This window comes from Aythya fuligula, chromosome 4 (assembly GCF_009819795.1).
Source record: "Aythya fuligula isolate bAytFul2 chromosome 4, bAytFul2.pri, whole genome shotgun sequence".
NCBI classification, from domain to species: Eukaryota; Metazoa; Chordata; class Aves; order Anseriformes; family Anatidae; genus Aythya; species Aythya fuligula.
Window position 1 is genome coordinate 33217580 of NC_045562.1, and position 16598 is coordinate 33234177.

The 16598-nt window shown below is 35.1% G+C and overlaps 1 protein-coding gene across 6 annotated transcripts in view; it reads left to right on the top strand.

Annotated features, from left to right (window-relative positions):
* LRBA (LPS responsive beige-like anchor protein) overlaps positions 1-16598 on the top strand; it is a 398303-nt gene that overhangs the window by 334182 nt on the left and 47523 nt on the right. For all 6 annotated transcript variants that reach the window (XM_032187390.1, XM_032187392.1, XM_032187391.1 and 3 more), the window contains one exon: positions 6028-6195. In XM_032187390.1, coding sequence (XP_032043281.1) covers positions 6028-6195 — 168 coding nt within the window. The remainder of the gene's footprint in view (positions 1-6027; positions 6196-16598) is intronic.

Genomic DNA, 16598 nt, shown 5'->3' on the forward strand with positions numbered 1-16598 from the left:
TTTTTTAAGGGTGATCACTGCCCTTAACAGAAGAATAGCTAAGAATGCTTCAGGGCAAGTTTTCATATTCAACTAAGTCTTTTATTCCTGCACCTAGTGATAGATATTTCAGTTGAGGTTAAAGCTGAATTTCAAAGGAAAGGTAGCTTTCATTTTATGAAATATATAACAGCTGTCTGACTTGTCTGTTTTCAACTACAAAATGACAGTTGGGGACTGCATATAGAAATTGCCAAAAGAAGTACTCAAGATTTTTAGGTAAACATTCTACTAATTCACTCTTGTTTTGGTAATAATTACATAAATTCAAGTGAGATCTTGAGTCATTAGATTGCAAAATATTTTTAATTGTTTACACGCTGTTTATGCAGAATGTATCTCACCAGAAAATGCTTTTTCATTCAGTTACACTATTACACAAAAATTCCCTGTTGTCATTACTTAGGACCTTATTGATAAATACAGAAAAGTAGAAGGAGCACAGGAAAGGAAGTTTATCTTCCAGAGGTCTCTTAAGTATGCCCTTCTCAGGTTTTTGATACTCTTTGTTCTTTGAGATCAGTCTTGTGTAAAACATGAGTTAAAACTATTTATTAAGATTATGTTTTCCAGAGTTCTTTTTTCTATTTTATCATGGTATTGGTGACCAGTAACAAAAACAAAATAAAATGCTGGTTGTGACACTAATGAAGAATGCATTGGCAGTGCACTTCTGGGCAGCATTTTAAAATAAAGGGAACATAAATTAAAAGGAATTAGATTGTTCGTGTAACTTAAGATGTAAAATAAGTGCTCTCTGTCTGAAGTATTTAATTTTTAATACAAGTTGCAAAATACACTAAATAAAACTCTACGTAGAATAGCATAGTTGTAACAATCTGCTTGGAATAGTTATGTAGCAGCATGTTAGAAACCAGCAATCATGTAAAAACTTTTGTGTTTGTTTCATCCTTTTGAAATTTGCATTACCTCATGCAAAACTCTTGAGTTTTCTCCTTAGTATGTCTGCTGTCCTCTTCCTTCTTCCTCATGATATCTTCAAGGCAGGCTGGAGTATCTTTCTAATAGATTTTTATACTTTTTTTTTTTTTTTTTCTTGGCTGTATACCCAAGTGATCAAATAGTGCTTCTGGTGAAACACTATTGTGTGGTTAGTAGCTTACTTCTGAACACTAGCGGTCACGGAGAAACCTCAAAAGATAAAGCCAGCACTTCAAGAGTTAATGTGTTATTAGGAGGACAGGAAATCTGGCAACTATTGCAGAAACTAGACCTAATGGTGCACACAAACAATTTGTCAGTCTTGGTAAATGTGAATAGCTTTCTGCAAAGTGGCTGCTTTTGCTTTGTTTGAACAGCCTAAACTTTTCCTTTTTGGACTTTAAATCTTAGAAGTGAAATGTGATCCACATATTGAATCAAAATCATTTAATTCAAAACATATTTTGATTGGAACAAAGTTGACATGGAAAGAAATTCTAGAATAATAATAAAAAAAAAGTTGAAAGGACTTTCTATCATATATTTAGCAGGAAAATTTGAAACAGTTCTAATTAGGCTGAAAAAAACAGCCTTCTTCATTGTAACTTACAAAGGTCATATATCAATGTTAAGGCAGCATTACCAGCTAGTGTCTGAAAGCCTGCACATGCAGTATGTGCAAACCAACATGTTCAGTTTGTTTTTTTCTTTGTTTTTTTTTCTCTCTTTTTTTTTTTTTTTTCAAAAGTATGTGCACAGCCATACTACCAAGCCAGAATACATACTTAATGAGTTTAACGTAGTTACCTCGTACTTCTGTTATGTGGGTGCTTTGTGGTTGCTCAGGAAGAGTATTTTGCACATCAAAATTATGTTTGTGTTAAAAATGTGTGAAATCCTAATTCCTGCTTTTCTCTTCATACAATAGTATTTTTCAAATGTAAAGTGTGTTGTTTTTTTTTTTTTTTTCTTTCAGAAAGTATTTTTAGTATTACAAAGGAAATTCCTTACTTTAAAGAGAAATTAAAATACTTAGCCTCTTTGAGATAATAGGCAATTACTTGTACTTGAGATTTGTAATTTCTTACTAGCCAATGTAGTATTTTCCTGGATATTTTATAATTGAATGAATAGGAAAGGTTATTCATGTTTGAGAAACAGATTTGTTGTCTAATCAAAAGTTTCTACTTTAATTTTAACTACATAAAACACATTTTTTATAGGTAGGACTTCTTTGCTGTCTCTCAGAATAAGTGTTGCATGAGTACTTTAATCAGCATAGGAACAAAGCAAGCAAGTCTGTAGTCTTATATTTCTGAACAGCTTGATTATAAATAAATATCTGTGCTAGTGAAAAGAAATGCACTTAATACTTTCATCTGATTTCAGCACTGGAACATCCCAATCTCAAGTATGTATTCATTTTTAACAGACATAATTTCATATGCTGTACGTCCTTATAGGTATACGGATATATAAGAGAAAAGAAAGTAGAGGGCAAAGGCCCATGGTAGTTATTTTACAGGTACAAATCTTGTTTCCAAAGGTATAACGTTGTTTGGGAAAATATATCATAATAAATGGTCAGAGTATTTCTATTTACTATTCATTTTATTTATTTATTTATTTATTTATTTATTAAGGTGGGGGAATCTTTTCTAATGCGCTAGTTTTGTAATTCCATCGCTCTGACTGTGTTTTGCTAGATCGTTTGTATCAATGTAGCACTGATAGTTTTCAGCTTGAGATTATTCTCCGTTCATTCCTTTCAGAAAACAGGGCATAAAAAGATGCAGACAAAATAATGCATTTCAGAGTTGTTCTCAAAGAAATAATTTTAGTTACACTTAGTGATATCAGATGTACATCTGCAAAATATTTATGAATAAACAAGCATTTCCTATTAAGATCAAAGCTTCAATGTTTTCATGTTTCTGAAACGTTTCTACCTTGGGAATGGAGAAATGAAAGTTACTAATAGGTGTTTGTGTTTGACATCTGTATACTGTACTTTTTAGCATATCTCAAGTGTTTTAGTCTCTGCCTAATAGATCTCATTAAAGAAACAGATATCAACCCCAAGACAGTTTGTCAAAGTTAATATGAGTCCCTGTGGACAGAATTGACAATTTGTTTGGGGCTTCACGTGACAGTCTTTTCATGGTCTTATTTGCTCCTTAACAATTGGGCATTAGGCACTGATTTATTTTACAATAACTCAATAGGACTGAATATTACTGTGGTAGGCTGGACATTTTAGAGGATTTTCTTGTTTTACGTGTTTTACCATGAGCATGCAGTGGGTGTAAATGATGTACTCAGCCTGCAGTGGGAGTGCTGGCAATTGATTGGGTATCTTTAAGAGCAGCCTGGGAAGGATACTACGATCCCATAGCTGCATGCCATATTTAACTAGAGCCTTAATGAGCACTGTCTGTCCTAGACGCTTAAGTAATCCTAAATGCTTAGCATTCTATACCCATGGTTTAGTTTTGCAAGGGGCAAATGCTAACAGTAAAAAGTTTTTAAAGAACTCCTTTTTAGCACTTTATGCATGTTGGAACTTCATTTTTCAATTTATTTTATTTTATTTTTTTAAGCAGTGCCCCTCTTAAATAGTATATACCAGTGTGCTTATAATGCACATCACACTCTGGTACCTTGTGTTGTTTACCTTGCAAATCTGCTTTAATCAGTGTACAGTCTGCTAACTATTGTTCCTCCATCAGTGGGATCATAGAATAAGCACCTCCCTGTGACCATCAGCTTAACTGTGTATCTGAAATGACAGGCAAGCTTATTTATCGTCTGAATTTGTGTGCTATATTTGGTCTGTCCTTCAGGGCCCTGGGTATTGATGTTGACTGTAGTCATTTTTTGTTTAGCCCTTGTTGCTGTGATTTGGCAAATGAAGAAGATGGTCTAAAATGGCCTAATATGGAAAAGAGAAATAAAAGAGAATGGTCTAGTTTTGAATCTGTTTAAATTACTAGTGTAAATTAATTTTAAACTTGAAAAAGAGAAGTACTTTCCAGATGGCTACCAACCATTCCAGGAAAAGACAGGGTGTGTTTTGGTTCTGCTTTTTTAGGAAAAGTCAGATTTAGGTATCTGTTAATCTGTGGAGATTGCAGAATGATATTCCGTTAGTCGCTCATGTCCAGGTGCTTTGTGAGCATAGTACAACCCATTACAAATCTAGCTTTTGAGGAAAAGGAAAAAGGAACAATCTCTGCACACACTAAACATACATATTTAAAAAAAAAAAAAAAAAAAAGTCACAGGCCCTTAAAACTATTTTTTCCTGACACTAAATAGTTGTAATGATAACACTAAGTATGTTCTAGGGTTAAAAAATTTTAGCAGGGTAGCAAGAAAATTAATTCCTATCATTGTCATTTGCTGAGCCCTGTAGGATTTTATGGCTGCACATTGTAGTATTATGGACACTCATGAGACTCCTGACTGGTTTTATCTTATTAAACAATTTTGAAATCATTAATTTTTAATTGGCCTGTGTGTGGTTTTTTATAGTTTTAATTGTGTGTCTGAGTCTAAACATTTTTTTAATTTAAAAACAAACAAAAAAGAAAAATAAATTTAAAAAAGCATGAAAAATCCTGTCTAAGCATATATGTTATAGGGTATTTCCATATGATCATCCAAAGAGTTACTATCCTTTATGGTAATTCGTTTTAAAGAATGCTTTCAGCACTTCAATAGCTGGGAATCCTAATAAAAAACAATAATGAAAAAAAGAATGATATGAAGTAGGAGATATGTACAGGTCTTTTCTTGATTGAAAGTTCTAATTAAGTGAATCGAGGAAAATTAACTGAAATTAGCTGTCAGAAAGTCACATTTAAATGAGTGATGATCTGGCGTGGCAGTAAACATTTAAATGATATAAATTGCCATTTAAGTGTATGGTTTAATGTTTGTCATGCATTAATATGACACGAGGCTGCAGTGACAATCAAGCAGCTTGCTCTAATTTGAACATATTTAGGGCTTTTGTGTGGTGTGCACCACACAAATTAAGACAATTGCTGTTTTTATGTGTCAATTTAAATGTTGTTTTCAGGCATCAGTTAATGAAACAAACCCATCATTTTTGTGTGCAACTTGCAGAATGATTTCCTTGGTTTTCAGATTAATTTTAACTTCCTCTACTCAAAATTAGGAATTTCCTTTACAAGGAAAATGCTATTAGTTTCTTTAGATGAAGAGATTATCAGACTCTGTTGCACTGTTTCATCTACTCATTAAAATAAAAAATATATTGAATCCTCTGTGTGAAATAGTGGAAACAAATCCTGCTAGCTATTTAACCTAGGTGAATTAACTCTTTAGATTACAATGATTTTTAAGTTATCTTTTAATATTTTTGAACTATTTCTAGTACCATTATGGAGAGATCATTACTGTTTAGATGCTTTTGTTTTGGGGATCGGATTGTAACTGGATAACATCTTCAGGAAAGTGGCTTTATCATTCAGCATCCTAATACTATTTCTGTAAAGGCTTGTCTAAAAGACACATACAAGAAATGCATAAAAGTATTAGCAGGCTGATATTTCAGCATGTAAATATTTTGTACCCTAACACTCCTAGTTAGTTCAGTTTCCCCAGATTCTGTCAGTCTTCTGTCCGTATGTCACAATCAGATTAACAAGCTGTTATTATTCATTGTGAAGATCACACATTGAAAAACACAACTGTATCTTGAGAGTTCATGAGAACATAGCCCGTCTGCCTGTAAATGCACAAATGCTTTCCACTTACTGCTTTGCTCTTATTCCCACTATGATAGAGTAAACAAGATCTTACAGTGAGCGGGAAGTAGAAGAGGATTAGTCAGGAGACCCCGTCATCTGTTGTGGAGCCTTTTTTTTTTATAATATAATTTTAAACTATTGTTATCAATTTTGTACAGAGACTTGTTAAGATAATTTTGTATGCTATTGAAAATACTCTTCTACTACTAAGAAATGATGACCGTCTGCCAAACTCAACTTTATATACTTTGTGTGTGTTTTTTTACAGGCGTTAGAAAGTGAGTTTGTTTCCTGCCAGCTCCATCAGTGGATTGATCTGATTTTTGGCTACAAACAGCAAGGGCCAGAGGCTGCTAGGTCCCTGAATGTATTCTACTATTTGACTTATGAAGGAGCTGTTAATTTAAGTTCAATAACAGATCCTGTTTTGAGAGAGGTAAGTTTGTACTTCAAATGTAGAAATGCAAAATCTGTGTTAACCTTTGGTACTGCTGAAAGTGCAAAGACACCGCATTGTTTAGGTCTACCAGTGAATGCTCAAATCTTTGCTTTCTCGTGTGGTTTGGCTACAGGCCAGACAAATGCAAGGTGCCTGAACCAGTCATCACAGCATGCAAAATTAGAACAAGCATGCAAGTTGTCCTTAAATTTTGTGCACCTAGATTCAGCCACACCACTATGAAAATAAAAAAATGTTCAAGGACTGCTTTATTTGCTCTGAGGGCAGTCATTTTTCCCACTAATGCAGGATCTTAATGGAAGAAGGCTGTGGGCAATCTTGATTTGGTTTGCACTTTTGAATTAAATTCCACAGTTTTAACAATTGTCTTTTAATGCAATCCTGCATATGGATTACATTTCAAGCATTCTATAGTTTGTTGCTTCCATTATTTTTATTTAGCTTGCTATCAGATTAATGCTAACTTGTCCTGTATTTTTGATAAGCCAAAGTAAATATTTGAACTGTAGAAAGATTGCGTCTTTTACTCAGGCTCATCACCATTGAGAAAATCTATTTGATAAAATATCTTAATGTTACTGTGGGCTTGAAAACAACTCCCTCCTCCACCTAAATAGCTGTTTTCCAAAAGAAAAAAAAAAAAAGAGGGTGTGGGGTGATTAAAAGCTATTTTTGAGAGGTTTTAGTTCCTCTGTTCAGTCAGTAGACTGGAACTAAAAATGTTAGGCTTGAAGTTCACTGTAGAATTGTAGACTAGTCCTAGGGTAAATTTCTTGTCATTTATTGTTTGTTGAAAGAACGTGCGAGAATTAAGTGATAATTCTTTTCAATAATACTATTTTTAATGTACATACCAGCCATCTGACTGTTGGGAAACCTTGACGCCCTCTGTAGAGAAAGTCATGTCATAGCAACAGTGTGGGTTGTGGCTGGCAGGAAAGTGGGGCAGTGGAAAGGCTTGGGGGTATGCAGGGCATGTAGAGGTATGTGAGGACTGGCGTTACTGGCAGAAGTTATGGCTGGTTGTCAGTGTTATTTGGGCTGCAATCAGTCTGCAGACTTCATCTTGGCCCACTTGGAGCTAAAACACAGACATTGCACATCGTTGCATTCCAATGAGCTAAGAAAAAATATATTGGAATGCTTGGCTTTTAAGGAAAATTGTATTAACCAGGCTTGAAACAGTTATTGGCCCAAAGATACTAGTTGATACTGTTCACCCTGTGATTTGTTTCATTTTATTGATAACGTTTATCAATGTTTCCTTGTACACTGATAAGGAAATACTCTTACATTGTAATAGTATTTACTGGACTCTTGAAGTGGTAGGTTTAAGTGTGAACTCAAAAAAAAAATAGACTGGGTATTGTGTAAAAATTAATATTAGTTCAGTCTCCATTCTTAATTTTGATACACCTATGGGAAATATAGATTAGAGAGTATGTCTTCAGATATTTTATATTATTATTTGGTTTTATTTTTTATGATTCACACAACATAACATAAAAGTAACTTTTTACTATTTTTTAAAGAAGTGAAATGATGAAGCTACAAATTGAAGTAATACTAATCAAAAGAGCAGCTTTCCAGACACACATTTTACGTAGTTTTGAATTTTTCTAGAGCAGCTCTATTATCAGTGTAACTGTGATCTCTTTTCCTTGTGTCATAGCCTGAAAAAAAAACAACCACTAATTTAAGACCAACAAAGTAGTTACAAATCTGTCTGGAAGTGTGGATTATCTCAGTTACAGAAGCATTTTGTACCTCTATAAATATATTAATATATTTTGTTACAAAATCTTTTGAGTATGGCTTTTTTATTGTATGTCACTTCTACGTTTCTTATTTCTGATTTGTTCTGTACTGGCTGAACTGAGTAGTGTATTAAAATGCAAACAGGAGAGGGAGAAATCACTGATGTTGAGTTCATAATAACGGAGTAGCTTAGCAGACGCAGAATTTTGAAACATTACTGATGGTGTAAAAAATACGTACTGATAAATGCAGACAGCAGAATGAATGTTATCTGTAGTACTTTTATTCTGAGTTATTTGAAGATTGGTCCAATAGAATATCTTTATTTAGCATTTTTCAGCCTTATTTTTAAGCAGGTCTAAGGATAGTCCAACAGTAGAACGATTCCTGTTTAGTAAAGCATCCTTTCCTACGTACATTAATTTTTAATAGCATATTTTTGTATTGTATACACGTGTATATGTAATTTGAAATGGTACGTATGATCAGCTCTGGTATGATATTGATAACCATGCAAAGAGATTTAATGAGTGTCATCACCAATGGTGAGTTATTCTGTTTTTACTTGTGAGTAAAGATGAAAGTAATAAAAAATCTGCTTGTGTGTATATCTATGTGCATAATCATTCTATATCTATGTGCTAAATGAATTTATCATGCACCTTTGACAGCCTCACCTTCTTCCTGCTTACTAATCCATCTCCCTGAGGACCTACGCTAACATTCTGCACTGCCGAGCAGCTTCAATCAGCATTTATTTTTCTCCTTCAGTCAGCTTGCCAGAAAATATTTCTTCTTTTCTCCACCAAATTCCCGGTTAGAGGCCGAATGAGTTTCTGATCTGGACAATTAATAGTATTTTTAGGCAGGCATGACACCACAGATTTACTGTCTGTTTATTAAGCAAGTATTAAACCAGAAATCTTATTCTAGATTTCTGGGTTTTGGAAAGGATGCTTTAAGCTTTCTCCTTGCGATAAAGTTTAAGGTTTGGGGCTTTAAATCCTGAAAATTGTAGTGGAATATATATTTTTCTTTGCAAACCTGAAAAAAGGATAAACTTCTATATTGCAAGTTACCCAGGCTTAGGTATCATATGGAAATAATAGTATGTGTTCAAACCCTGGCTATTTCTCCACTAAGATAGTCTCTGAGTATATACGCTGCCAAGCCTGGACCACATCAGTAATGAGAAGCCCGTGATGTTTCTGAAGTATCTTCACGGATATGTGTGTGGATATCGATGACCTAACTCATCAGGAGAGGCCACACACAGAATAATAGTGGAAGGAACTGAGGAGTGGAGGAGTTCAGGTTAATGCAGAATTTCCTTAGGTCTCCTAAATGGCTCCAACTGGCACCTTTATTTTTATAGGCAGTCAGGTTATATATATTACAAGAAGGAAGCACTCGTCTAGGAAGGAAAACTACTTGATTAAAACCATATTCCAACTTTCTTTCTTTCTTTCTTTTTTTTTTTTTTTTTTTTTTTTTTAACTGAAAATCTAGAACTTTTACATCCTCTCATACTGCTGTGAACAATTTTTTCCTGCCATTCTTTCTGCCTATGGGAATAAAGGATGTAAAGTATTTTGAAAGGATCTGACTGCTATAATCGAAAATTTTAAACTGAAATGCAAACCATGGGCCACATGCTACCTTTTGGCAGATAAACCCTGGGGAGTGCAAAGCTTGCATAATTCAAAGGCAAATCTCAGGAGGGGGGGGAACAGATCAAGAGAGGAGGGTTTGAGCTGGAGCCAGTGGGGGAAGGGAACAACTGGAGAAGCAAGGCAAGGGATCCAGTACATCTGCTGGCATATCTGTGCACAAGTCATCCCTGCAGAGACCATTCCTTCATCCACTTCTTTTTTTCCTCAAGCCATTTTAACAGTGTTGTCATCAACTCTGATCTTTGTATTTGTGTATCTCGCTGAAAGAGGTTCCAACTGCAAAGGGATGTTGCTGTTAGTTGACAAGCAGTAAATATCACATCTCTTTCCTGTGGAAAATACGGTATATGCCAGCAGAAGTATGCTATATTACTACCTTCTGTTGACTCTGTCTTGAAAAAACTATTTTGATCTGAACTTGCAATCATAAGATTTGCTGTGAAGGGGTTTTTTGTGCCTGCATGGAAGAGGCAAGAAGTCACAGTACTACAGATAAATGTCATCCAGCGGTTCTGGAGAGAATTCGCATCACCTTCTTATCACAAATTCTGTTCTCTTTTTGAAACAGCTGTCCAAGTTTTTTTTTTTGCCTTTTTTTTTTTTTTTAAAGATAGAATTAGTTCTATGCCATTCAGACAAGCAACTGATGAAGGAGTGAAGCACAATCTGTAGAAAATAATTTGTATCTTGGAGTAATTTATATTCTATTACTTTCTTCATCAGAAGAATAAAAATGTCTATTGTCTCTAGCATAGAGTAAGGGTTGACCATCATGAATTTGGGCTCCACTTGGAGTTTATAATTAAAAGTCCATTTCTCCACTCATACCCCTCTGTGGCTAGCATAAACACTAGATAAGCTTAAAGAAAAGAGATTATAGCCAGAAGGCTAAAAATTACTTGGAGAATATATTGATTTACTACAGGAGCCCCTCGGCTTCAGGAGGTATACAAAATTATGTACCATACTTATCAAAAAGCACCTAACTGTATTCTCTGAATAATTTTTAAAATATCATATGGCATGATAATTGTAGGCAGTAATTAAGAAAGACTGATGATTTTAGAATTAGCAGTAATAGTTTGAAAAACATGAGAGTAAGACCCATCCATTTACTATCCCACGTACTTTCATTACAAAGTGATTTGCACTTAGCCTTAGATGATTCAGTTGTTTTATACTTCTTCCTTTAGAAAGAAGGTACCATTTTGTTATAGGAAGGTAGTCTGTTTAACATTAGGAAGCACAGCTTTCTCCATTCTATCGACACCTTTCTTTCTACCATTGATATTTTATTTCCATATGAACTGAGGAGATTCAGAAATTGTGAAGAATCAGTTTGGACATAGCATTTGGTATGTTATTTCAATGTGCCACTTCTGATTATACAAAGAGAGGAAATTATTATTTTTATTTTCTGTTTTAAGGCATATGGCATAAATTATTTAATGGATAATAGCTTTTAAATGTTACCCCAGATTAATATCGTTGGGTAAGTTTTGTGCATCTTAGACCTCTCTCTTATGAGTCTAATTTTATTTTTAAATATTTACAATTTGAGAGACTTCTGTGCTTTCCAAAAGAAGTTACAAGGATGTTTAGTTTACATGACCCCGGTTTCATGACAGCAGTAGCAGATCTGATATCTTATCCCAGAGAAAGCATTTTTGGCCTCTCTTTTAGCTGTGCTCATGGTGGGAGTTAATAGCATATTTCAGCTCTAACTCAGCTGGAGAACTCTGACAGCAGTGAATCTTTCACAAAGTATAAACACAATTTGTATTTATAGCATAGTTAACATTTACTAAATAGTTGGGAAAATGATCAGTCTGGTTTTAGCAGGTTGGGCAACAGTCTTTGTTGTGGCTGTGATGAGTTTTAAAAAGTGGGATAAAGTGATTATAAAATACTGTCACAGAGCAGTAAATTTAAATGTGTTGAATTCAGTAAGTAATGAATTTATGCAGGCAAAATTCAAACTGTTGTTGAAATGATCACTGAATCATCTCTGGCCAGAAGTGTGTTGCACAGATGGTATGCTTGACGTTGTGCAGCACAGGAACAGCGTGAAAAGCCAAATAAATGTTAAGATTTGGTCTAGTTCTAATTGAAAATCAGTATTAAAATATTGTATGCAACCAGAGTTAAGAAGAATATATTTGAAGTAAGCATACTGATTTCATGGCTAAGGAGAGTTGGACTTGTCAACTGCAAGCAAACGCTGATCTGATGGGAGACGCAGACAAATAGCACAGTGAAGATAAGAGCCTCAGTTGCCATTGTAGGCGAGCAGTTCCCTCTATTGCATGAAATCAGCTGGTTGAGATGTTGGGATTCTCCCAAGAAGAGTATTTTCTTCTGTTGAAAAGGAATATTAAAATAACAAGAGCACCAGCACTGCCACTGGTCCATATTATTTACCTATGAATTCTCACATCTCAGCTCTCACTGTGACTTATCTGTGGTGTTTGAGTAAACAGGCAACCTGAATATAATCAAGTGTTCGCTGTGATATCTGGGAGGTGCGGCATTTCTTTGATTCTATTTAGCCCAGAGTTTGACATGACAAATGGGGTTTTATTGCCCTTTGTCTTAACTTATGTATTAAATACATTGCTTAGAAACAGACATAGAAATATTCAGCTAGGTTTCAATCCAGAAAAATGGTTGACCTGAATGTTCTCTTCATTACAGAATAGATCCTATTTTTATTTGATGCTTCTACTTTTGTATCCAAGAGGAAAAGTTTGATATTTTAGAGTTATCTAAAGTAGGACTGAGATGCCCAAATAACAAAATAAGAATCAAACAACTGTGCTTACTAAAAATAGTAAAGGTTTATGGAAAGAGGTAACTCGTGCAAGTAAGTTCTTTGGCTCTGAGTGCTTTTTTTCTCAGTCCGATTGTAATTCAAAGAATAGAAATGTTCAGTGCAGTCAGTTCCCTTACCTCTTCTTGCTTGACCTGTCTTGTGGATCTATCAGAGCCAGAGAGGCTTTGAGACCCCCTGGGCTCTTTTCATTTTCATTTGTGCCTGGCTGGTCAGCCTTAGATAGTTGACATATTTGTTGGCCAACATTTAAGAACAAGTAATCAAAAAGGTAAACAAGAAGTGGAAAAAAGAATTGTTCATAAACTATCAAAAACAACTTTTTTGAAGGGAAAGTTTTTCCTTTTATTGTTTTTTAATCTTTCTTTTTTTTCTTCCTTATGTGGAAAGAATGAGGTATGCTAGTTTATAATAGCTACAGTTCTCACAGACTAAGTCATCTAGCCTGAATCAAACATGGAGACAAACAGTCTACAAATATTTCATTAATTTGGTTTTACCAGCATCCTTAGATTATTTGCAGGTTCCTTAAGCAGTCCAATCAACACCTTGTACAACAGTTGGGAAACTAAAAAATTTTGTTTGGAGTGCTTTCATTGTATTCACAAACTGTAGTCTAGCCTGTCTAGCTCATGAATATTCCCACTGTGTCCGTAGATGGTGTATTTATTTACCAAACTGCATTATAACTGCAAATATAACTGTATTAGTTATATTTGAAAATAGCTGCTTTGTGAGTAGCTAAAACCTGAGGTCATGCAGAAGATGCTTTTCCTCAATCAGTGTCCAAAAATGAAGCCTCGGTTTAATATTACATTTTATTAGATGAAAAAAAAAAATTGCTGTAGAAAACTCTGAGATAATATTTTTTCCATACTTTGAAAACAGATAGTTTGATCTTGTTGTGCCTTAGTTTAAATATATGTATTAGCTTAGCTTAGCAAAATGAGTTGTTTCTTGTTCACGCTTGTTACAGGTTCTAACAGGTGATCATGCAAAGGGTTTTTACGATCACTGGGTGCTGGATGTATTAACATCCCTCATATCAGAATGTTTTATTTAATAAATAGAAATGGTATCGAATTTGGAAAAACTCCATGGAATGCTAACAGAGTGGAACAAATTGCTTTCTTCCAAAGGAAAAGGTTTTATATCAGAAAATTTGGAGTCAGCTAAGTAGCTTACTAGACTGTATGTAGGAAGCAAGTTTTAAAGATTATTCTTTGCTTTTTAAAGGGGTGAATGAACAATGCCAAAAACAGTGAAGTCTCCAGGTAACGCATATTGCAATGCCACTGCTTTCTAGGTAATAATTATTGATTCTAAATGAAAGCAATGAGTTATTCTCTCGAAAACTTCAGTGCTGTAGTGAATAGAGAAATTAGGCAATTTTGGTTTTGGTGGTCACATAAAATGGAGACACTTAGACTTTTAAAAATTAGCCCCAGAGCTGCTTAGGATTTTGCTTGTACTGAATCCAGCATTATTTGCAGATCTTTAAATTTGTCTCAACTTTCTTTTTAGACTCTTTCCCCTTTTTACTTTGTCAGTCTCTTTGAAGTACTTCCAGACCTGTTTTTCTAGTTCTATTTTTTTTATCTGCCTCTTTCCAGTAGCCAAAGATTTAGGTGTTTTGAGTGAGCACATCAGTGCTCCAGACAGAGATACTGTTTGAAATTATCCATGAACCCAGTGCCTCTGAACATTATTGAGTGACATTTGTTTCTGTTGGTTGTGTCTGCTCTGTCTAACTGGTTTCTTTCAGATTGGCAGCTGGGATTACGCTGTTGTAGACGGACAGCTGCATGAACTGGAGATTTCAGTGAGGCCGTGCTAGACCTCTGTTTAATATGCCTGGAATGTATATATTCAGATTGGAGCAACTTATGTGGCCCCAAGGGGAAATCTATTTATATTTTCACAAACTGTGATTACTTCCTGTTTTACTTTAATGACTGCCATATAATTGTCATGATGGTTTGTCAGGACAAAAAGACTTAATTTTCTTGATTCTCAGAGAAAAATTCCTGATGCAGTTTAAGAGCTGGATTGGTGTTTTTGTTTTTAAAGCCATGGTGGAAGGAAGGTATCCTACTCTGTGTTCCCCTCTGTACTTCTTCATGATGCAAGCAGGAGAAAATACTCATACATTGAATCTCAAATAGCTTTAAGACAAAAAGCATAACAAAAACAAAATCCAAAAAAAGCCCAACCTCCAGGTGTCTGTGGTAGTTTGGATTTAAAAACCAGCAAGTGGCTGGACTAGTAACCTAAATTCCAGGCAAAAACAGTATTTTGAACAGAGACACAGATGAAACTTTAAAAAAAATAATACAAAAGATGTGATTCTCACAAAGAAGCTACAAGGAAGGAAAAAAAAAAATAGATGTATGCTTCATTTATATTTGATGGCTTTCATTTCTTCATTTTAATACCATTTTATCGTGTTGTGCCCTGTTCGGTTTTGTTACACGGCTGTCGGTAGTATTTATGCCCATGCTTCAGCTCTGGAGCCATGACCCACGCTACTTGAGCTGAAGTAGTAACAGCATTAGTGGGCTACAAGAGAAATCTTTTACACTCCATTATCACAAACGTTTTGTAGGTGTGCTTAATGATACTTGCAGAACAGTATGTAACACTTGATCTTTCTTTTCTTTATCCTTTCTTCCCTCCTTGCTCCCTTCCTCCCCTGCCATTTGTTATACAACAAGCCTAGGAGAGGCAATTTTTTTTTTAAACAGTACATTAAGTGCATAGTTCAATTGATAAAATAAATAATTGGAATGATTCGATGAAAAGGGTCTGATTTGTGAGGTCAAAACAAAAGAAGGATTTTCTGTTTTGGCATGAAGAAATTAGGCCTCTTGTATTTTGAGAACAGTTGATGTGAGTGTGTGAATTTCCTATATGAACATTTGAGTGCTTTATTTTTTCCCTGGGTCAAGTGTAGTGCAATATCCCCAGGGCAGGTGTACAGTCAGCAAGTGTATACATTGCCAGTTTCAGAAAAGCATTTTGCCCATTTTTCACAATCTTGATCTAATGGGGATTGTTATGAAACAAGGGGAGAGGGTACTACGACAGGCTTCTCTTCTGTAATCTTCAGCCTGTTTTCAGCAATTTTATCTAATTGGTATGAATCATGCTTGTTCTCTGGCTAGTGTTATCAGGACTGCAGTCCGTGAGGAATTGAGCTAAGAACTGTACCATGGAAGCGTAAGTGACTATCGGGTCAGAAGAGGCTTTCTGATCACTTGTTATCAGAGCTTGATTTTAATCGCCATCCCACGGGGAAGGGAGCTAGTCGGTTAGCTGCTAAGCCATTCCGCTTCGCTGTCTGAAGGGAAACCTGTCAAATGGTCTGTGTTCTCTGGTGCTGCAAAGCAACATCTGGGTGGAAGGAGAGGGAAGAGAAGTAATCATAATTGTGTATCACTCAAGCCAATAGAAATCACTGAGGAACATGTGTGTAAACATTTTTGAATATTGAAAAGTGAGGTAGGAGCGGCAGAGAGCCAAAGTAATTATTTTTGTGAGGGCTGTTTTTTTCTGGACGTAAATAATGGGTATAAGGAAGGAGGATGAACCCCCAAACCTTTCCTGTTCCTAACACACATTCTGAAAGAATATATGTTGCAGTGCATGAGGTTTTTTCACCTGAGCTTTCAAATGTTTGGCATTTAAATCCTACTGATAATTGAGAAGTAACTGGAAATACTCACATACAGATATGTAAAGACACACTGACAGAAAGTAGCCTCTTTGTAACGATAAGTGTGTAACCTGTAATTGGGCGTTCAAGCTATAGGGTGCAGTTTAACATGGGTATGGTGTGCTCTTAGACTCTTTAGACAGTTTGGTGCTTTGTGTCTGAGCATGCATGATGAAAGCCACTCTGAATTAGGTCTCTTTTAAGGGTCTTTAAATCTAGAGTTAAATGGTGTATGTCTTGCTTTTTAACTATACAGGCCTTCATTTCAGGATTCGAGTTCAAAACTAGAGACCGTTTCATTCTTTCTCTGTGACACTCACTGCAGTTCCCCCTCCACCCTCCCTCCCTCATATTTAATTTTATAGTTCTTTCAGACATAAACATGAAAAAAAAAGCAATTTTG